This window comes from Alosa sapidissima, chromosome 1 (assembly GCF_018492685.1).
Source record: "Alosa sapidissima isolate fAloSap1 chromosome 1, fAloSap1.pri, whole genome shotgun sequence".
Taxonomy (NCBI): Eukaryota; Metazoa; Chordata; class Actinopteri; order Clupeiformes; family Clupeidae; genus Alosa; species Alosa sapidissima.
In genome coordinates, this window is record NC_055957.1 from 46,014,818 (window position 1) to 46,037,681 (window position 22,864).

At 42.1% G+C, this 22,864-nt stretch overlaps 1 protein-coding gene across 2 annotated transcripts in view; it reads left to right on the plus strand.

The window, feature by feature from the left end:
* Window positions 1–21,276, plus strand: part of myo9b (myosin IXb) — a 28,899-nt gene extending 7,623 nt beyond the window's left edge. The window contains exons 5-44 of one of the 2 annotated variants that reach the window (XM_042090178.1): window positions 2,201–2,295; window positions 2,610–2,672; window positions 2,898–2,997; window positions 3,249–3,349; window positions 3,975–4,098; window positions 4,336–4,425; window positions 5,574–5,690; window positions 5,792–5,926; window positions 6,048–6,169; window positions 6,429–6,570; window positions 7,047–7,242; window positions 7,681–7,753; window positions 8,084–8,176; window positions 9,095–9,208; window positions 9,439–9,481; window positions 10,010–10,132; window positions 10,503–10,583; window positions 10,725–10,835; window positions 10,957–11,079; window positions 11,565–11,714; window positions 12,015–12,160; window positions 12,252–12,602; window positions 12,810–12,891; window positions 13,374–13,556; window positions 14,634–14,722; window positions 14,829–14,923; window positions 15,195–15,379; window positions 15,508–15,615; window positions 16,124–16,291; window positions 16,530–16,571; window positions 16,679–16,790; window positions 16,884–16,957; window positions 17,328–17,520; window positions 17,874–18,002; window positions 18,271–18,376; window positions 18,511–18,642; window positions 19,315–19,438; window positions 19,634–19,725; window positions 19,814–19,938; window positions 20,196–21,276. In XM_042090178.1, coding sequence (XP_041946112.1) covers window positions 2,201–2,295; window positions 2,610–2,672; window positions 2,898–2,997; window positions 3,249–3,349; window positions 3,975–4,098; window positions 4,336–4,425; window positions 5,574–5,690; window positions 5,792–5,926; window positions 6,048–6,169; window positions 6,429–6,570; window positions 7,047–7,242; window positions 7,681–7,753; window positions 8,084–8,176; window positions 9,095–9,208; window positions 9,439–9,481; window positions 10,010–10,132; window positions 10,503–10,583; window positions 10,725–10,835; window positions 10,957–11,079; window positions 11,565–11,714; window positions 12,015–12,160; window positions 12,252–12,602; window positions 12,810–12,891; window positions 13,374–13,556; window positions 14,634–14,722; window positions 14,829–14,923; window positions 15,195–15,379; window positions 15,508–15,615; window positions 16,124–16,291; window positions 16,530–16,571; window positions 16,679–16,790; window positions 16,884–16,957; window positions 17,328–17,520; window positions 17,874–18,002; window positions 18,271–18,376; window positions 18,511–18,642; window positions 19,315–19,438; window positions 19,634–19,725; window positions 19,814–19,938; window positions 20,196–20,398 — 4,935 coding nt within the window. In that variant the 3' untranslated portion in view covers window positions 20,399–21,276. Of the gene's footprint in view, window positions 1–2,200; window positions 2,296–2,609; window positions 2,673–2,897; window positions 2,998–3,248; window positions 3,350–3,974; window positions 4,099–4,335; window positions 4,426–5,573; window positions 5,691–5,791; window positions 5,927–6,047; window positions 6,170–6,428; window positions 6,571–7,046; window positions 7,243–7,680; window positions 7,754–8,083; window positions 8,177–9,094; window positions 9,209–9,438; window positions 9,482–10,009; window positions 10,133–10,502; window positions 10,584–10,724; window positions 10,836–10,956; window positions 11,080–11,564; window positions 11,715–12,014; window positions 12,161–12,251; window positions 12,603–12,809; window positions 12,892–13,373; window positions 13,557–14,633; window positions 14,723–14,828; window positions 14,924–15,194; window positions 15,380–15,507; window positions 15,616–16,081; window positions 16,292–16,529; window positions 16,572–16,678; window positions 16,791–16,883; window positions 16,958–17,327; window positions 17,521–17,873; window positions 18,003–18,270; window positions 18,377–18,510; window positions 18,643–19,314; window positions 19,439–19,633; window positions 19,726–19,813; window positions 19,939–20,195 lie in introns of both variants that reach the window. The other variant, XM_042090185.1, reaches the window with a different exon arrangement.
* Window positions 21,277–22,864: the final 1,588 nt, after the last annotated feature.

The window sequence follows — 22,864 nt, forward strand, 5'->3', positions numbered from 1 at the left end:
TAGTTTCAGGTGTTCAATCATAACAAAATGGAAACCCTGGAGGCCACATCGGCAAAAAGACGCTGATGGCCTCTGACTGTGTCAGTGGGTTGGGTTGGTTATTGGGGGTTGGGGTTGGGGGTGGAGGTGAATGTTGCTGGCTGTGTGTGGAAAGGTACAGGGCGTTGGCCTCAGCAGCAGCGGCGGCTGCTGCAGAATACCAGAGAAAGCTGAGGAACAGGAGCGAGCTGAGACAGGCTCCTCCTGGTCACCTGATGGACCTGCCTGCCTTCAACACACAGCCTAGTTTCCATTGGACACGTCTCACAGCCATATCAGTGTTCTTCCTGGGTTCCTTATCGTGTCCTCTCTCTATCTCTCTCTCTCTCTCTCTCTTTCTCTTTCTCCCACACATATGGTCCTCCCTCATACAGAAAGCTGATTATAACGACTGCACCTGAATAAGTGCTTCAAAAATGCAAGATAGAAATCCATGTGTTTGAAGTCAGTAGGATGGGGGAGGGTGGGGTGAGGTGCCTCTGCAGCCAAAGTCCAGGCATGCGCAGCACTGCTGAGAGGATCTGCGCTCGTTTAGTACTACACTTAGTTTGAGCTTGTGACAGGAATGGCAACTCCTGATTAGACATAAACTATTGTCTTCCAAAGGCTGCTCTGGTCTACTGCGTGTCTTGTTCTCCATAATGACTCGGTTTGGTATTGAATGATGTAATGATGATCACACCTTTAGAAGACACCTCTTATTCACAAACATTCAGAGACCGGAACTCAGCGAAAAGCTGTCTGCTGAAAAGTGTCAAAAATCCCAGGTCTTCAATGCTGAGCCACGCTAGCTTGAGAGGTGTTTCTGTTGTGTTGACAAGTGCAATCATGACCCATGAAGCAGTCAATACCAGCAGTTAAATATTTAACCACAACCATTTGGTCTAAATGTGTCATTGTCTGTGGTCAAGGCAGGGTCTCTATTTACTCTATGCTTCATGATGCATTTTTGTGTTCTTTACACACTGTTAACAGCATTAAACAGTGCGATACTTTGTGTGATAACATCCATACTCTCATATGAACACATTGCCTGCGTTGCATCTGCGTAACAGCGCCGTTGCCTGTTGATTTTCATTTCGCCACCCATGTTAACGGGTTACACCCAAGGTAACGGGTTACACCCATGTTAACGGGTTACAGCCATGTTAACGGGTTACACCCATGGTAACGGGTTATAGCCATGTTAACGGGTTACAGCCATGGTAACGGGTTACAGCCATGGTAACGGGTTACAGCTGTCACAGTGCCTCTGCCATCCACATCTTCGGCACGGTGCTGCAATCTCGACCCAGCTAGAGAATAGAGAGTACCCCTATTTTATATGTGATGTGATAGGGTGTGCAGCTATTACAGTCCATAATACTGTATGTGTCAGATTTAGTACAATGTTTTACGCAGGAATATGGCTCCCTGATAGGTGACGTGTCTGGGCTCTATAATAACAGAATCCAGCATGGTTCTGTAAGGGAAGGGAAGGAGAAGGGCAGAGAGATAGACCACTGTAGGTGTACTGTAGGTATCATTCTCAAGGATCTGTCTACCTCATGTCATGTTACGCAAGGCAGTGAGTTGGGGTTGACTCTGGAATTCCTGGTGCCTGATTTATTTTAACTGTCCAGGCTTCCACAGGATCGAAAAGCATATAAGAGCTCTCTCATATGGACTTCAACATATCATTCAACACAGTGGTCATCTGCTCTGGAGAATATAGCTGGGGAGTTTCAAAGACATTTCATTTTCAGTTCACTTTTTTGTGTTTCACAAGACTGAAACCAAATGTTCACATCCTTATTATGGCTGAAACAGTACATGTAACTATTTTGAAATGTACATGCAGCAAAAGCACCAAAAAAGGACAGATATACTTACAGTGCACAAATATAAACATGACAGCTTAGTATAAAAGACATTTAATCCAACCCATACTCCAGAGCAGTTTACTTTTCATTGGTTTCACTGGCCAGTGAGTTGCACTTTCTTAAAGCAAGTTTTTATCTTTTCTGTGTTCACCAGCTGAACAATAATATTTATCCCCACCCATTTAGACGAAGGCTAAATGTGTTTGCCATGCAGCTATTCAAGGAATGTCACTCTTTCTCTTCCTGTGTCTGGAAATCATAAATAATTGTGCATTCTTTCTCTCGTTCTTTCCAAACAGGCTTTTGGGAACGCAAAGACCGCTCATAACAACAACTCCAGTCGCTTCGGGAAGTTCATCCAAGTGAACTACTCAGAGAGCGGAGTTGTAAGAGGGTAAGATTTCAGTGCACACCCGGTCTATTCTTTCTTCTTTCTCCAGTGTATTCCTGACAGATGGTTGACAGTAACAGGCCAAAGTAGCCAAGAGAAGGAAACAGAAATGTCTGTTATTTACCTGTTCTCTTTTGTACAAAAACCAGCCCCACAGAAATAGCTCTAAGCTATTAGATTGAAGCTATTGCATAATTGCCCATTTTTGCATCTTCACAAATAGGTGGCATACCCATTTTAAAAATAGGCTAGGTGAACTAAAGTCTGTCTTCATGGTTTATTAAATTAAAATGATCTTAATTGTTATTCCTATGCAGGGCAGTCGTTGAAAAGTACTTGCTGGAGAAATGCCGCCTGGTGTCAAGGGAAAAGAGTGAAAGGTACAAGCCCTGCATCTCACTGCTTACACACACTGTAGAGTGTACTCGTCATCCTCTTATAGTTTCTATCCATTTGTTGGGATGAGATAGAATCTTCCAGAATAGGTCTTACAGAATAATCCTGCGAAGTCATAAAACATAGCCCAATTGTTGTTAGTCAGTGAGTGAATGCTAATGGAAACAGCAGTGACTCAAGAGCATGTTTGCATTCCATCTTTCCTCCAGGAACTACCATGTCTTTTACTATCTGTTGCTTGGAACCACAGGAGAGGAGCAAAAAGAATTCAAGCTGTTGCAACCTGAAGATTACCTCTACCTCAAACAGGTTTGGAGGTTTCACATGATAACAATGTCAATGGTGGAAATGGATTTTGAGTCAAAAATACCTCTTTGCTTTTTTGAAGGTGGACAACACCTCGCATTGATTTGTTGGTACATGTAAATCCACCTGTTCTGTTTGTTTGTTTGGCATGATTAAGCTTGTTTATTGGATTGCTTTATCTCGCTGGCTGTCTAGTTTATAGCTATTGCTATGCACCTCACATGGACTTCTCTTATCTTATCACTGTGACACAGGAAAACTTTCAGTCGGAGGATAAAGCAGAAAACAAACATGAGTTTAAGAGACTTCAGCAGGCCATGGAGATGGTGGGATTTCTACCAGCCACAAAAAAACAGTAGGTTGCCCCTGACAAAGAAAACTAAATGAAACAAACAAACACAAGGACTTAACATGGCAGCTATTCAGTCCAATGAGCATTCTTCCCAAATTCTTAAAAATAGTTTTTGTAGGATATGCACACAAAAGGGGGTGTGCCTCTTTTTCTCTTAAAACTGTTTTCAGGGATGTTCCCGCAGCTCTGATGACAGACTGCTTGCTTTCCCCACAAGCAGTTCCTGTAACCACCATAGAATTCCTTCTTTCGTTGCCTCTGTGAATGGCAGGTTGGGACTTGTCAATCCTAAAAAGAAAAGAATGCTATAAGAATTTCATAAACCTCCAGGGTGCCTTAGGGTTCCGCATGTGTGCTAGATTTGTCTCTGTAGATCAGCTCAGTACTATTTCACAACCCTTATTGCACCCGCCAGACATTTGTCTGATGAATGATGCCTATGAATATGATTTTATGAATTATGCCTATGGATACTATTTTATACTTTAGTATAGCAACTTAGTATTGCTTAGTACTGCTAATCCTTCCCGTCAAAAAATATCATTTGCATAGCAGGTTAGAGATCATTTGACCTTATGGCCTAGCAATTGCCTAAAGACAGCAATGTGATGCTTTATGTCCGGTACAGGATATTCTCCGTCCTTTCGGCCATTCTGTACCTGGGCAATGTGACTTATGAGCCAGCGGAGGATGGAGAGGGCCTGCGGGTGGGCCCACCTCACGTCCTGGCCACTCTGTCTGACCTGCTGAAGGTAGTGACACAGTATACGGCAGTTTCAGTATATATGTCTTTCTGTATTTCTAAGGAGTTAATTGTTAAGACAAACCACAGTTGAGTGGTTCTTCAAATAATAATTATCTGAAACTGTTATAAAAAAAAAAACTGTCAAATTAAACTAAAATGAAAAACAAAAATTGAAACAAAATGTGAACTGTATGGCACTGGGCAACCCGTCATGCACAGGTGATGTTCTATAATGTGGTTTAAGGTGAAAAGGGAACTCCTGGTGGAGGCGCTCACCAAGAGGAAAGCGATGACTGCCAATGACACACTAATCCTTCCCTACAGCCTCAGCGAGGTAGGTAACAGTGCCACGGTGCCACCATTGCAGTCAGGGAAGGGGATGAGAAAGCTAAATGCTGTGTTTTATAGTGTTTGATACAGAGGGGAAAAAACCCTTGGGCACTAATTTAAATGACGGCCAAAGTACAAAGTTAGTCAGTGAGCAAAGTGTCTCGTACATAAAAGAAAGTTATTGTGTGGTCTATGGGGCCATTGAGTTAACCTACTGATGTGTGTGTGCTTAGGATATTGCTCATGGTATTAAAGTAGCAAATAGATTTAGCTAGTTACGAAATTAGCTTTAGTTAGACTTAAGACTGTTACAAGTCTTTTCATTCAAGATAATTTTATGGCACCTCTGCTAAATTACATCTGCTTAATACTTCAAGGTCAACATAAATGTTCTGGTGACTGTGTAGAACAGGAAGTCACTCAGCTATGTAGCTTTCCAAAAAGTATGGGGGATATAATTGCTGATCAAAATGGAATCCTCCATAAAGAGTATGAGCTGATGCTGTCAGCCAGGAGATGTAGGTTACCAACCTGTGTGATGCATAGGTACACATTTCTGTGCCTAAATGTTCAACAATAAAAGATTATTGCTTTATGTTGGTGTGAGGGATGTGGGATGTGATGAGGCATTTTGGTGCAGGTCATTGTGCAGTAATTTGATCTATTTAAAGTATTTACAGAACCAACATGATTTTTGAGCATTTGTGCAATTATTATGTAAGGGCTGTGATGTAATGATTAGGCCTAGGGCATTGTCACTATAATCCGTGTACAGCATTGTGCAATATTTTGGCGTAGGGCATTCACACAATAATCTGTGTAGGGCATTGTGCAATACTTTTGTGTACTGTGTTCTGTGTTAGCACTGAGGATGGTGCCTGGTATGTTTATATATGTTTAATGTAGTTTGATTGATTGTAACGTTAGTTGACTATTGATTGTAACGTTAGTCAGCTACACGTGTTGCCTGAATAGGATACCTCTGTTCTCTCGAAGACAAATTTCTCTTAACAGAGACAATAAAGGCTAACCTAACCTAACCTAACCTAACCTAAAACTGACCATTTCAAAACATGGGAACCTCAGTACTCAGCATCCCCATTTTTGATTAATCCAAGCGTTCTGCAAATACTTTGTCATTTCCCCTGTCAGGCTGTGACGGCGCGTGACTCCATGGCCAAGTCCCTGTACGGCTCCCTGTTTGACTGGATCGTCCTGCGCATCAATCATGCACTGCTCAACAAAAAGGATGTGGAGGTATCCATCCAGGTTAGGAGCTTAGTGTGTTCAGTTTAGCGGAATTTATTTGATGGGTTTGTTATGACATGCCATAATTCTCTGTATTGTCTTGTCCATTTTCTTTGTCACAGTGTTTGTCCATAGGTGTGCTGGACATCTTTGGATTTGAACATTTCACAGTCAACAGCTTTGAGCAGTTCTGCATTAACTATGCCAACGAGCAGCTTCAGTACTACTGCAACCAGTACATCTTCACACTGGAGCAGGTGAGCGCACGGTCTGGCACGGTCTCAGCTTTGACAGATCTGCTGAGACAGCCATTTTAAAAGAACACAGGGTTTGTTTCCCCTGCCTCAAGCAGCCATGCTCTTTTCTATTGTCTTACAGGCCGAGTATCAGGCCGAGGGCATCACATGGGACAACATTGACTACACTGACAACATCGGCTGCATCCACCTCATTAGCAAGAAGCCCACTGGACTCTTCCACTTGCTGGATGAGGAGAGCAAGTATGGCCATCTATATGACCCATTTACACATCATGCTGGTGTGTGTTGGTGGTGTGTGTGTGTGTGTGCGCGTGTTTGTGTTTGTGCGTGTGTGTGTGTGTGTGTGTTGTGTGCGCGTGTGTGTGTTTGTGCGTGTGTGTGTGTGTGTGTGTGTGTTGTGTGCGCGTGTGTGTGTTTGTGCGTGTGTGTGTGTGTGTGTGCATACATGAGTGCTTGTGTGTGTGTGTGTTGAGCTGATTTTGTTGTGCTCTTGCTGTAGCTTCCCCCATGCCACAGACAACACACTTTTGGCCAAGTTGAAGCAGCAGCATCAGGGGAACCCCTCATTTGTGCCCACTCCAGTGCTGGAGCCAGCCTTCATCATCAAGCACTATGCTGGCAATGTGAAATATCAGATCCAGGTACATGATGCAGTATGATTCAGTGGTGTGGGTCTTCTCTTAATGTAGTAATGAAGTTATTAATCATGTAATTAATTTACTACATCAGTGTAGATGTAGTAATTAAGTTATTAATCATGTAATTAAGTTGCAGATTGTAAAATGTTCATATGTCCTTGCACTCTGCTTATTGATAATAACAATTACAACACATTGCATTTATTGCACTTTATCAAGGCACCCAAAGCACTACAGTGATGGGGGAATGTCACTAACCACCACCAACATGTAGTACCTCCCTGGGTGATGCATGGCAGCCATTATGTGCCAGAACACTCACTGGCTGCTGGCTGCAAATGCTGTGCTGAAACATTTGATGTTGATGAATGGAATCTCCTCTGAAATATTTCATTAATTGACACAAACTACCAAATCAACCTTTGTAGCTCTTAGTGCTAACTATTGAGTGGTCTACTCCTCTTCATGCACACACTCAGGACTTCCGTGAGAAGAACACTGACCACATGCGGCCGGACATTGTGGCGCTGTTGCGCAGTAGCGAGCGAAGCTTCCTGCGGCAGCTGATCGGCGCAGACCCTGTGGCCGTGTTCCGCTGGGGCATCCTCAGGGCCACCATACGCAGCCTGGCAGCCTTCAACCAAGCTGGCAGACGCTGGGAAACAAAGAACCCAGGTACCGGCCAGAGTCTGGGTGAAGGGAATGAGTAGCCTTAGAGGATGGGCTTTGTCTCAAACCCACATTACCAAAAAGATTTGTGGTTGATAATGATTTGTTGCTATGGGTTGGTGTGATGCACACAGCCCAGAATGTATGTATGCTCGGCATGGAGGGCTGTTGAAGATTGTGTCATTCATGTCACATTTTTCAACAGGCAATTCCTAGCCGTGCGACAGGGTTGGTTTGTTCACAGTGGTGTTAGTTCTGCTTTTGTATATTCTCGCTTATGACTATGAAGCAACACAAAATTGCATCAACCGAAATGCTTTCCAGACTGACATTGTTCAATATTTTTATGATCATGAGCTGTAGCAGAGGTGGGGGAGACTTGTGACATTCTGTTTAGAAGAGAGTTGTTGTTTGACTTGATCTGCTTGTCTGTGTATCGCGCAGATAAATGTCTGCGGTACACGCGCCAGTCACTGGGTGAAAAGAGGAGGAGCTCGCACCTGGAGAGGATGATGAGGTGAGGTGACTAAGCTCCGCCCACCTACACGTTTAGCATGACATCATCTCCCCCTCCTGCTAAGATTTTATTTTCACCTACAAGCATCATTGTGGGTTGTGCATCTGAGCTGTTTAAGTAGGACACAAAGGCCTGCAGCCTTGCATGATACCACTGGAAAGATACTATAACTATCTGCATAATGACTCAAATGTTACTATGTTACATTCCAAAAGTAAATCCTAGATGACAGGTGAATGGCATAAAAGTTTGTTTTGTTTGTTTATGTTAGAGAGCCGGTAGAGCGTAACATTGAACTATGACATCTCTTTTTCCCCCTGTAATCTCCAGCCAAAGCACTTTAATCGATTTCTCCTTCGATCGCTCGGAGGAGCTTCCCCTAGAGGTGTTTGAGGACATTTTTGCTACATTTGAGAATAAGAAGTGAGTTGACTTGCCCAAGACATTTACTTGAACCAGCCAGTGAGAGCTGTTGACTACTTCTTTCTCTCTTTTCTGCCTCAGTGACTAAAAATGTGGTATGGTGTGTGTGTGTGTGTGTGTGTGTGTGTGTGTGTGTGTGTGTGTGTGTGTGTGTGTGTGTGTGTGTGTATGTGTGTACTGTATTTGAGGTGTATTTATTAACATCAAACATCAAAATCCCTTTTCACAACAGTATTAACATGTTGGGCACAAGGAATTGCATGAGTTATGGGTCTACACTGATATACAGTTTATACCAGTGGTTCTTAAACTTTTCACAATGAGTACCACCCACAAAAACAATTGGCTCTCCAAGTACCACCATTATGACCGGCATTAAAATACAGGTGCGTATAGGCCAATTCAACTACATATTTTACATTGTACATACTGTTTTGCGTTGTCAAGTCTTATGAAAAGACACCTTGGAGACTTCCTGAGTACCACTAGCGAGAGTTCGCATACCACCAGTGGTACCCGTACCACAGTTTGAGAACCACTGGTTTATACAAATCATATATATATATATATATATATATATATATATATATTCAAGCCCCACATATATATATATGTAGGTATAGATAGTTAGTTAGTTAGTTCATCCCGAGGGAAATGTTAGCCATCCTGAGAGAAAATTTAGATATGGATAATTATATATTGAGCCTTTGATTGTTCAACATATGAACAATCAGTATAATTGACTTTCAGGGAATGTGATTTTTGTTTTCTCTGGAATCCTGTGGAATAACCTGTCTAACCCTTGATTGCCTTGATGGTCTCCTCTGGTGTTGCACTGTGTTTGGATGGTGTACTCTAACCACTCCTCTCCTCTGTGGTGTCTTCTAATACTGTCCTCTGTGGTCTGGGGTGAATCAGGGTCTTGCATGACCAAATCCAGCACTCTGTTAGGCTGCTGGAGCAGGGTGGGGCAGCTCCAGCTAAGCTACATCAGTCCACTGTGTCTCTGAGGAAGCCTTGCCGTCTCTCTCTGTGAGTCCAGAGCATCCCCCTCAACCCCCAACCCACTGCATGGCTTTGTATACAAATTCACAACATCTACCACATGAAATTTGATCTGTGCTTCCCAATGCTCTGCATTTCATGTGATTGTATGTAAGCATGTAATGTCGTTAGTATGTTTTATGTAAGAAAATTCCAGTCTTAATTGTCAGAGTATTGCTACACTGTTTGTGATTTGTCATCATTGTTTCTAAAAACAGGAAGAACAGAGTATCTAAACACAACAAACAGATCATCCCAAAGGTAAACATGTAGGCTATTGTTTTAGCAGATCATACCAAAGGTAAACATGTAGGCCAGTGGTTCTCAAACTTTTTCTGTCATTCCCCACTTTGGAGGTGGGGAATTTTCAAGCCCCACCTGACCCCATTAACTCTGCAAAATGGTAATGTTAAAATATTTTTTTTTTGCATTTTGGTTCCACGTTGCATTTCATGTCTCGGTCCGCCAGATTAGATGCTATTTTTAGTTCATATGTTGGTCTGTTTATGACTCCTATGTTTGTGTGTGGCTATTTTGTTTTGAATCTATAATCTTCCTTTTCAAAAAAGAAAGGCATTATTATAGATCCTCCTGTTCATCGCGCCCCATCTGACATGTCTCTATTTCCCACTAGTGGGGCCCGCCCCACACTTTGAGAACTACTGATGTAGGCTATTGTTTTAGAAGAGAAAAGACTCTAACTCAACCTGTTAATGTTCATGCTACTGGACCTAGGGAAGAAGGTTGTAAAACCTGAACATCTCTCTCTCTCTCTTTCTTTCTATACAGAACCTCGTTGACTCCAAGTCTCTTAAGTACATTGTGGGTCTGACGCTTCATAATCACGTCAGCAGGTCACTGCTCCACCTACACAAGAAGAAAAAGCCCCCAAGTATCAGTGCACAGTTTCAGGTAGAACGTCCTCTGGCTGCTCGCATGCATCTCGTGTTCTATCTCTGTACAGCAGGTACCATCACACTGGTGTGACGAGAATGTTGGAAAAATGAACATTCTAAAGGATGTCTGGGTTTATCAGATTTAATATGGAATTTAAGAACCTTAAAATGTTGTGGAACAGAATCGAATGTTCAAAACTCCCCCGCTGCATTGTGCACTTCACCACTGTTTACCTTCTGAGAGCATCCCAAGGAGATAATTGGTCACTGGGACCACTGATCTGATGCTTTTGATGTTTTGTGTTGCCCTAATAGGATGCTAATGAAAAAATCAATGAGGCTTATGCTGTACTCTCTGCTGTCCTGTCTCCACTTAATCTCCACAGTCGTCTCTGAGCAAGCTGCTGGAGACCCTGAAAAAGGCGGAACCCTTCTTTGTGCGTTGCATCCGCTCCAATGCGAAGAAGGTAAACAGACTGTACAATGCATACATTGCTGCATAGTGTGAGATGGCTGCTTGTTAAGCTGTTGTGGCAGTGTTATAGGTCTGCCTCATTTGTATGTTTGTCCAGTAGTTAACTTGTATGTCTCCTCATATTTGCTGTCAGCTGGAGATGCAGTTTGATGAGGCTCTGGTGTTACGGCAACTCAGGTACACAGGGATGCTGGAGACTGTTCGCATCAGGAGGTCGGGCTACGGGACAAAGTATACTTTTAAGGTACATAAGGATGTCTGAGGCCTTCTGAAGGTGCTGTCTTTTGATTCTGAAGACAGACTGGACTGACACTAATAATCACCTGAACACGATGGATAATCGTGTGATTTCTTTGTCTGTTCAGGAATTCATTGATCAGTTTCAAGTGCTACTGCCAAAGAAAGTGGAATCACCAAAAGAGGACATTGCAAACCTCCTTCAAAATCTGAGTTTGAAAGAGACTAACTATCAGATTGGGAAAACAAAGGTAAATGTCATTGAATCAGTTGTGTACTAGCAAAGCTATGATAATTTAGTGTCTTACATCATACTATAACATAAACATCATGTTTGAGTTGTAACCTTGAGTGTCCATAACAAATCTTACTCTTAAAATGAGCAGTGAATTTGTTTAGTCCATTATCTTGGTGACATTATGAATTTCAAACGACACACACTTTTACATTTCTAGTACTATAGTTGCTCATAACATGGCCGCATTACCACATTGATCGGGCATCAACTTCCGCTGCCCGAATGCCATGATCCCTTATAATTACCAGTAGTCTGCTGCCTAAATGCTATGATCCCTTATCTGCTGCCCGAATGCTATGATCCCTTACTTATAGTCTGCTGCTATAGTCTGCTGCCCAAATGCTATGATCCCTTACTTATAGTCTGCTGCCCAAATGCTATGATCCCTTACTTATAGTCTGCTGCTCCGTTCCTCATGCTGCATGTCTGCTCCCCTAGGTGTTCCTGCAGGAGGTGGAACGTCTGAGACTTCAGGAGAAACGGCATGAGAGAGTGAAGAAGAGCGTCATCACGCTACAGCGCTGGTTCCGTGCCTGCTTAACTCGCAAGCAGTACCTCAACAAGAGAGATGCCGCCATTGCTATACAGGTATCTTTTTTTTATTTTTGCTCCACTATAGTTATATATAGTTAAAAAAATAACGACCCATCGTTATGGTTATAGTTATTGTTATAATTATTGTTCTTGGTGTGAACGGCTCTTAAGACCATGACATAAAAGTTCTCAGAGGTCCAGTCCTTTCTAAAACATTAATAGTAAACTAAAATATCAAAATAATCAATAAAAACAGTTAGAGTCAATTCATAAATCTAGATAAGCGAGGGAATCCATCAGACTGAGGCCGGTCCAGTTGGAGGATGGATTTAAGCTCTTTTCGTTTGTCTCCAGTGGTCCTGGAGGAGCTTCAGTGAGCGGAGGCGCTGGAAGGCAGCCAGTCTGATCCAGATGATGTGGCGCGACTCCCACCAGCGGGCCGAGTACCTGCGCCGCCGCGAGAGCTTCAAGAAGATGCAGAAGCTGGCCTTCCGCAGGAGGTAGCCCTCAAAACCTCAACTCACTGCCGTGACCACGCCAGTACGACCATATTGAATAGAGTTCTGATTGGTGCTCTTTACTGTTTGATAGGCCCATGTCCGAGGAAGGCAAGGAAGGGGAAGAGGAAAACAAAGTGACCAAGCCAGCAGCTTCAGGTAACAACCAAGGGAAGCCAAAGAAGCCGCTTCCACCTCTGTCCGAATCGGAGAACGCTGGGAGTCGGGCGCAAAACCTCAATGGAGAGGACGAGGAGCCAGGAGGAGAGCCGCTGGACAGAGCCAAGAAGTACGATTCGGACGAGCCGTACAGCACCTCGTCCCTGCAGCGCTACACCAAGAGCGCCATGAAGGAGAAGGCCGAGAAGTGGAGGGAGCGCAGGAGCGATGAGGGAGGCAGTCCAGAGGGCAAACGACCCCAGAACCTGAAGATACAGAGTTTACAGTGAGTTTTTCAGTGTTTTGGGAAGGTGGTTGTTAATCAAAAATCAATTATGTCTAGCTGCATTGCTGCATGGGCCTTGAAAATCCTTTCTCTCGAGTGGCCCCTTTGTGTTCCATGCCTTTCTGAATCTGCATTCTGGATGTTTTATAACACACAGGGATCATAGCATTTGTCTTTTTGTTTTATGTCATCCATCACCCACACCAGGTCTCGAGGAAAGTCCATCTCTCTGGATAATGTGTCAAAAATCAGTTCCTCAGAGTCCGACAGCTCAGGCTCTCCTGCGGAGGTACTGTATCATGTTAAGAGTATTCACAGCAATTTACTGTAGGAGTTGGACACACATTTTGTTAGTGTATTTAGCAGTTGTTAGTTGTTGGTATATTGTGTCCGTGTGTGTGTGTGTGTGTGTGTGTGTGTGTGTGTGTGTGTGTGTGTGTGTGTGTGTGTGTGCGCAGGAAAATGCTCAGGAAAGATATTGTTCAGTATTGTGAAGCATGTAAAGTACCCAGTCTGAAAGCAGGAACTGTATCAGCATACAGTATATATTCAAATGGGCTGGACTTCACGTGTATCTGGATTACAAAGTTTAAAAGGGGAGAATCAGGCTTCTGTAGGCTATCAAATTGACAACACAAGTGGCAGTTGGATGTCTTGAGAGAACGTCTCTCTTTCACTCCGTTCGATGACAAGGGGGTAAGTCATCATAAGTGTCTGTTGTGCTTCTCGAACTTCTACCGGTTGAAACCCCCCCCCCCCCCCCCCCCATAGGTAAACTTGAGCCGCAAACTTCCGAAACACAAGCGCCGTCTCGCCCAAGCCCGCAGTGGGCTGATGTTTAAAACCAGTGACAACAGGGAAGTGGACTACTGGAGCTTCCCGCTGCCGCCCATCAGCCCCGCGGTGCCCAATCGCGCCAGTCTTGGCGACATGCTCCACTACCCCAGGGGGAAGGTACCCACGTGTCAAGAACCCTCCTGCACGCTCGAAAAGAAAAAAAAAACACTCTCATGCATGCGGATGCGGTGACCTCATGATAGCAGGGCTCTGAAAAGCAAAGCTGAAGTTTGCATGGTTCAGCATCGCTATCAAGGGAAGCCAGCTTTGCTGTCTTTCGCCAGACTGTCTCTTTGAGCTGACATTTACAGCGGCACAGTGATCTCGTATCATGCCTGGTTTTTAACCTTTTTTGTCGCAAAAGAAGATAAGCCCTGCAGATAGCTTTTCTGTGTGTTTTTTGTTGAACATTTTAGCAGTAGGAAAGAGTCAGTGATTCAAACTTAAGGGTCATTGAATAGTTTCTGTATGAGACATAGTAAAACTAAACTTGTTAAAATTGTGTTCCAGGATCTGTGAGTCCTTCACACACACACAAATAATGTGTATAACACACTAACATTTATCCAATTAAGCCTATAATATGGATGGGAAGTTAACAGTTGCCACTGGTGTGAAATACACAATCAGTGAAGAACAACTTTCTGAACACAATCAGTGAAGAACAACTTCAAATACTAACACTTTGGCCTTTTGAAATCAACTGCTTTCAAATCAATCAAATGAAATTGGTCAGTTTTGTGTGTAACACTTCAAAGGAGGTTAGAAATTAAGCAGGTCATAAAAAGGTCAAAGTAGGAGTTGTGCATGTTAAAGTTCTTTTGGTGGTGACGTGAAACTGGGGAGGACCGCAGCATTGTGGTTTTGTGACACTTACGGTGCAGGTGGTGTTTGCTTGTTTATGTTTATGTTTACGTTTATGCTCTGTTGGTGATGGGTGCAGAGAACTGCTGTGATTACTGGACTGGAGTCATAACTGGGTTTATTGCTAACACTGTGTAACTCTAGCTGGGGAGACATTCGGTGCTCTTGTGACTCCGTCATCTTTTTTGTCTAATCTACAACAATGCCCTTAGATTATTAATGGTGATCTTTGTCTAATCTACAACAATGCCCTTAGATTATTAATGGTGATCTTTGTCTAATCTACAACAATGCCCTTAGATCATTAATGGTGATTTTTCTCTCCTGCAGTTCCAGTTGGCTTCAGAGGCGGACGGATCCAATAACACTAGAAGAGCTAGTGACAGCAGCAACCCCTCCCAGCCACCCACCCCAGAGAGGTACAGTCTCACAGTCCAGTGCATCATTAAACTTTCTCCGAAACTGTAATGTGTTATAAGATGTAGTGTCGTCCATTACATATGGCCCTCTGCTTATGTACTTCAGGGTTGGATTCTTTAGTAAGTTCCGGAAAAAGCGGGCTCAGACACCAGAGGATGGGAAAGTCACTATGGCCAAGACTCTAGCAGAAAGGGAAGAAGGTAATCTGTTCACCTCGCCACTGCACGACTTCCCTGATCTCTCATAGTCCCATAGTATCTCACATAGTTCATGAGTTCATATCTTATATTCTTCCTTCGATCTGTTCTCAGCCCTCGTCAAAAATGATAAATATATTCTAATATTTTAAATATATTCTCTCTCTACCCCTAATGTTTATGTACTTCATTTACTCTGGTTTGAGCAGCTACCTTGTTACTTTACACCTAACCCTAACACAGACCTCTCCTGCTTCTGCTTCCAATCCTACAGCTGGCTTCTCTCCGTACTCCTCTCACTCCAGTCAGCACTCGGGACAGGTCAGTCGTGTCAAACGGAACCGCACCATCAAAATTAGCCGAGCCACGCGGGTCCAAGAGCAGTGGAATGCCTCCCTGGACCGCCAGATCACCGACAGCAATGAGCTACGCTGCCTGGATGAGTTCCTGGGCAACCAGGTCGGAGTTCTGTCTCAACACTGCTCTGATTGTACAGTTCAGACTGTAAACTTGATATCATATATTAGTGTATGAGTTTAAACAGTCCTATGATGGATATTTCCCCTCGCTGCCTTCTCCAAATGCAGATGAATGATCTTCGCACCCGAGAGAAAGAACTGTCAGAAACTGAGCGCATCTTCCTCATGGCCACGAACCACTTCAGAGAGCAGATCAAGAGCATGTACTCTGTGTCGGTGAGCAAACCATGCCAGTATTCAATGCAACATGTAAAAAGTTTCATATATCTCTCTTAGCCATTTGTTTTATCAGATGACTACAGAATGGATTACCTAATTATTCTGTAGGACTATACGACTCGGGTGCAACATATATATATTTATATATATGTTTTTTTCCTCTTCATGAAACATTTTTTGATTGGTGCGACTTATACTCAGGTGCGACTTATAGTCCGGAAAATACTGTATTATCCTATTTAAGTAAATTAAATAAAATTAGGTCAACTTTTATCATAATTGTTGACATAAATACAGGGGAATAAAATGTGTTCCTTGGAAATCGAAGGAAGAAGACCAAAGGAAGTACAAAGGAAATATAAAGATATGATTAAGTAAAAATGTAGAGAATATAGACAGAACAAGTTAGGACTTAACTGTTTTACTAGCATTTTTATGTATTGCCAAAACATTTCAATTATAGTTGTGGAGTTCATGCCTATCCTCTCTGTCTCTGACTGGACAGAAACCCCAGATTGGTTACAAAGGTCTGATGAAAGGGTATGAGAGCAGAGTGTCCAGTCTGGCTGGATCAAAGAAGTCAGAGATCCAGCTGGTGGTAAATTTGTTCCAGTCGGTTCTGGATGGATTTATCCGAGGAGAGATCAAAAAGGAGGTTGCTGACCCGGTTCAGGTAATTTAAAAAGCTTCATAAACATATTGAAATATGTTTTTAAGTGTTAAAAATATATTTGTGGGCCAATATTTACATATATTTCAAAAATATATTGTGAAAATATATTTCATATATATTTTTGTATGGATTCTTTGGGCCAATTTCAAATAAAAATAGATTTTAAATATGTATATTTTTTTGTGTATGGGGATGAGTGAAGTTTGTGGTTTCATTGATTACCCTTTGTGCATTTCAGTTCAACAAGAAGTTAAAGCAAAAACAGAAAAAAGACAAATGCGTAAGTAAAACATTACAACACACACACACACACACACACACACACACACACACACACACACACACACAACCATGCCTAGCGCACGCTTTGACATTGTATGTCTGCAGATGGAGAGCCCATTGGATCACCTGTTCAGCACTTACCAGGTGACCATCATGCAGACCTGTGACCTGTGTGGCTCCTACATCTGGGGCATGGAGAAGGCCTGCATGTGCAGCTGTGAGTACCTAGCATTCTGCTGTGCTGCTGGTTTGGGTGTTGGCTAAATGGTGACTCTGAAGTTCACTTAATATTCCCTATGACTTCTTTCAGCTTGTAAAATGGTGTGCCATAAAAAATGCCTCAGCAAGATAATCACAGATTGCTCAAAGCTCACCTCGATGAAGGTAAGTCATATGCTTACGTTTAAGTTATCAGTAATTCAAAGGTGACAGTGAATATGTGTATATGGTGTATTTTAACCATACAGTAATCACATGAAATGTAATATGTAATGATCACATGAAAAGTAATATGTTGTAAAAATGTAATACCATATAAACTGTGATATAATATAAATTTGTTCTTGAGCTGTTGAATTCTTACACATTTTTGAACCATTGAATTCTTAATTGTGATGTGAAATTAGTATAAGTATATATACTCTTTTGATCCCGTGAGGGAAATTTATTAAATGATGGCGAAATAAACAACAGCTGCAGCCTCTGCTCAAGAGATCTGACACATTATCTACTGTCTGTTCTCTTGGTGGAACAGAATGAGAATAAGCCGGGCACGCTGCATTTCGGCGTGCACATCTGCGTCCTGACCAACAAGGCCACCCCGGTGCCCATGGTCATAGAGATGCTGCTGCAGCATGTGGAGATGAACGGCTTGTACACAGAGGGCATCTACCGCAAGTCTGGCTCTGCCTGTCGAGGACGGGAGCTGCACCAGATACTGGAGACTGGTGAGAGGCTCACAAAAGCCTTGGAGACTGTCCTTAACCTCTCGGTGTTGCATAGAGAAATGCATTTAGTGCTTCTTCTCACTAAAGCAAAGAAATGTTCTTACCACCTTTTGAGGAAATGTTTTTATAGGAAACAACTTTATCTTCTTCATTTTGATGTTACGTTGTCTTGTGGAGGACAGAACACATCTGTTGTGTCTTTTCTGCCTCGCTTGCTAGTTTATCATTTTGTATAGTTTTATAAAGTTTTATCGCTCCATTGGACCAGAAAGCTCTTTCCGGTCAACCAGACCAAGGACCATTAGATGTTTTGCCAGCATCCACATTACTTTAAAAACACTGGTCTTTTTTAGATCCCAAATCTGCCATTCTGGAGAACTATCCCATCCACACCATCACAGGCTTGATTAAAAGGTGGCTGCGGGAGTTACCTGAACCACTCATGACGTACAACCTGTACAATGACTTTCTACATGCTGCGGGTGAGTCTTCACCTGAAAGCTCAATATTTTCACATCCACATTACCCACATTAACATTTTGGTTGCAAATGTATGATATTAAACAGAGCTATATGGAATAAACGTATGTGTGGACATGTATTTTTTAGGGTTTTTTTTAGACATGAGAAAAGGGAACAGATAAGTGTTAAAAGAGTGAACTCCTGGTAACACAGGATATTTTGTCACGTGTTGATATCTATACGGAAATTATTAAATCATTAAGTCATGCAAACGTATCTCCCACACAGAGCTGCCCGACAAGCCAGACCAGTTACATGCTATGTATCGAACGATAGAGGAACTTCCCCCTTCACACTATAACACCCTTGAGCGGCTTGTCTTCCACCTTGTCAGGTGAGGTCAGATTCATGTGGTTGATGTGTATACTATGGTCAAGTGCTCTTAACTCACCTTAAACCTGTTGTGGGCCGACACAAAATAGGTGGTTGTTACTGTTCTAATCAATCTAATCAATGTCTTTTCATCAGGGTGGCCCGAGGGGAAGAGCACAATCGAATGTCCACCAATTCCCTGGCCATCGTTTTTGCACCTTGCATTCTCCGCAGCCCCAACTCTACTGATCCGTTTCTCAGCATGAAGGATGTGGGCAAGACCACCATGTAAGCTCCGTTACAGCAACCTTCACCATCTGCTTGCCACCTGCAGCTGTCCACTGATAAGACCGCAAAACACTGCTTACGAGCAGTGTTCTTATGAGGTCTTATGTAAGGGATAATGTATTGTCCGCCGGTAATTATCAGAAAAAAGTCACAACAGGGAGAACAGAACCCCGACGCGCAGCGGAAGGGTTTTGCTTTGACCTGAAGGGACTTATTTTCTGATAATTACCGGCGGACAATACATTGTCCCACTTATTACACGGCTACTTGCCAAAACGAGAAAAGAAACCTAACACAATGGGTTTTTTAAAAAAAACTTGACAGTTTCAGGTTTGCGTGGCAACGTCTTACTAGCTTACTTTCCCTTTCAATGAAATTCCATTGCAATAAGCGAACGGATGTCTTGCGGAAGGATATGAAAGACGTTAATCAACCCGTTGCCATAGACAGCGGTGATTTATATACTTTGCTGGTGATTTATATAGATTTAACATAGGTCTGAACGTTGGGAAGGCCCATTCATGTGAATGGAACTTTCTGCAACACTCTGAAGAGCTGTGTAATAAGCAGGACTGAACACATGAAAACCAGTTTGAATGCACTGTATTTTTACATCCGTCCATACATGCAGACTGATGCCGTGGGCTCCTGACGTTTCTTTGGTTCATACAGGTGTGTGGAGATTCTGATAAGCGAGCAGGTGAGGAGGTACAATGAGAAAATGCAGGAGATCCAGCAGCTGGAGTACGCAGAGGCTCTGGCCATGACCCAGCTCAAGCTGAAGCGACAGAACACGGTAAACACAGCGCCTAACAGACACAGCAGCTCAAAGGTCACACTACGCCCATCACACTACCTACTTTAGCACACAAGTCTATTGACAAGGGCCTTGATAGCTTATTGATTTTAGTCAGTAATGCCTTACCAGTGCTTTAAATATATGAATTTTAGGTAATTGGTTATTTTACTTACTCTGATCAATTGCTTTCAGGTCAATGAGAAAGCTAAATGTGAATCGGATGTAATATCTATGGATTTTGAGAACGTCTTGATTGAGAGGATCAAGTCAATCAAGCAAGAGAAGTAAGTGAAGGAATTAATACAGCACCATTCTGTCATTCAACAGCCGAATTTTCTGGGGTTTACACTTTCATTCTGCTTTCTATCACAGGGATGACCTGACATGCAGGCTGCCTGATTTAGATGAGGGCCAATCCGATGACAACCAGGACTCAGTCTCATCCATTAGCACAGATAGCCTGCTGGAGGACAGAGGATTTAGCTTGGACTCAGAAGGTCAGTAAAAAGGTAATTTCCCTAGTCTTCTGTTCTAGCCCCTTATTCATCTGATTGGTTTTGAAGCGTTTTTTTTTATATATATGTATGTCTTAAGTCCATCTAAAGCTAGTTTAATAACTAGGCAAAATTAATTTGCTAATTTAACACCACGGGCAATACCTTAACCGCTAAAACTGATGAATCACAATTCCTGCTATTTAAATTATCCCAAAGCCAGGCTACTTGTTAAAGACTTCCCATTTCATGTGCTCCAGGAAAGATGACCCCATGCCCAAACAAACAGCAGGTGATGAAATCGAACCAGAGAGCTGGAACTCAGTCTCTATACATTTTGCCAAACCAGGATGTCGGTACTTGTCTGCCCTCCCCATGTAGTCCTAGGGGTCAAGGACCAAGCTCGAAAACCACACGGCGCTTCTCAGACCTCGACATTCCTTACATAGATGATGATATATAGGACAGTCTTCTAGACCTAAGGACAGACACTGAAAACACTAACTGTGTGTACAATTATCAAAACTCCTCAAGTTTTTGGAATAGTCCTCTGTTCATGGCATGGAGTCGAGACCAGATAATCATTGTTGTCACTGTAATGGCGTCCCTGGTGAATGCTGCCTCACTTTCAGCACTTTTGTTGTTGCTCTCTTGTCTTACATGACCATGATGATCACTAGATTTTGAGCTGGCAAATTTCTTTTCAAGAGAAGTGATGGATCAATATCCAAGATCTTTTGTGAAAAGGATGAAGAGGTGAAAGGTGAAAGCCTCTGACTGTTGCAAACATTAACATTTTAGAGGGAGCCCATAAACCTAAACCAACCTCATGAAGACCAGCGTGGCCACATGAATATGATGAATAATAAGTTGTCAACTGTGTTTGGCTTTCCTCGTGGAATAGACTGCATACAAAAAGAGGTTTTGAATTATTATTATTTAATACTGTAGCATGAACACCACAGAAGTCAGCCTCTGTTCCTGTGTCATGTTAAGATCTTTTTTCAGAAATACATGTTCCTACAAGATAATTTGCCCAGGAAAGTAATATTAAATTGTGTATATATACATAACATACATCTATAATGTTTTTGTGTATTATGGTATATATTGTACCTATATTATCTGGTGTGTGTCTATGTGTGACTGATGTTAATTTCCAGTTCCAGGTAAACAGCATGTCACTCACTGATATTTGATACTCAACCATTCATGAATATATGATTTGCTATGAATCATTGAAAATTATTCATTCAGTGAATCATTTTGTTACCCAATTTGCCAATTTTCATCAGAACATGTTTTTTATTTGATATTAAAACAAGTTGATGTTGAAAGGTATGATATTGTAATGTAATTTTCACTCTGTATGCACACTATACACACACACTGTGTGTGTGTGTCTCTCTGTGTCTCTCTGTCTCTGTGTCTCTGTGTGTGTATGCATGGACGGGTTATGGCCCTCTGAGCACAGACGCAACCCCCTCCCCCAACCCGTGGTATATGCTTGGGGCCCTGTTATGGCATATTGCATAACGTAACCTATGTTATTTGACTGAGGAGTCCCTTTCAGAAATCAGGGGTGAATAACATCACCCGTGTTATATGGTTGAGGGGCCCTTTTATGACATCACACATAGCATTACTTGTGTTATTTGACTGATGATCCCCATTCAGATATCAGAGGTGAATAACATAACCTGTGTTATATGGTTGAAGGGCTCTATTAAGACATACTGTATCACATAACATAAGCATGTTATTTTGAGAGTCCCCATTCAGATATCAGGGGTGGAGAATCTAGTAGCGACTTAACACAGAGGCTTGGGTCCCTGGGCTTGTTCAGTAATCCATCCCTGTGTGTGTGTGTGTGTGTGTGTGTGTGTGTGTGTGTGTGTGAGAGAGAGAGAAAGAGTGTGTTTGGTGTGAGTCAGGGTTTTAGCAAGCTTATTTTTCTTCAGCTGGCACATGTAATATCTGAAAGCTGTTTTTCAGTGTTTGGTTTCAAGACCATATACAAAACAGTTCCACAAAGCTGCAAGAGAAGAGAAGGTAATGAACAAGAGTCAACATTTCATCTGCTGGTTGTTGATCTGTAATCTGTATCTGTGATCTGCAAAACAACTTAAAGACTCAAAGCAAAGGCACCCACTATTTGGTCTTGAACATACAGCAAATTTTACATTTGCATTTACATTTATTAATTGAGCTGACACTTGTATCCAAAGCCACTTACAGAGGTCAAGCTACATCTCAAAAGGAGGCCTTAGGGTGACAATACTAATCTTACCAAACACCACAAAATATCACAAGCAAATATTTGGTAAGCTTTGATAGATTGCTATACCAGTACTTTAGGTATTCTATCTAAAATGAGCCAATATACATAATGAAAACATGCTGAATGTGTTAACGCCAAAAATATGCTAAGCCTACACATCCACATAGGCAGAAATACCTGTGATGCTGTATTTCAGAAAGCAGTCATACTTATAAGTCTGGCCAGAGACCAGATTAACACAGATAAATTGACCACAAAGTCCTCTTTAAGTAAGGTTGTTGTTGTTTGCCTCAAACAACAGATGAAGCCCATTGACAAAAGACAAAATTTGGCTATACTTGCTGAATATAACACCAACAAGCCAATATACTGTTTGCCTGTTTTATTCAAACCTGTCTCCCTGTGAATCACGCAATAATTAACAAATTTTCAAATAATTTAATCGAAATATCCTGAATTCACATTTTGCAATAGGCCTACACTAAGTATAGAATATGGACATAGAATAAGGAGAACATGATAGGATAGGATGTAATTGGGATATAAAAATATATTGATAAAACTGGTCATGATCATAATATGGAATTAAAAATGAGTTTGCATAGCTGTCAAATGAGCAATGAAATGTAATGAATAAATGTGACGAAA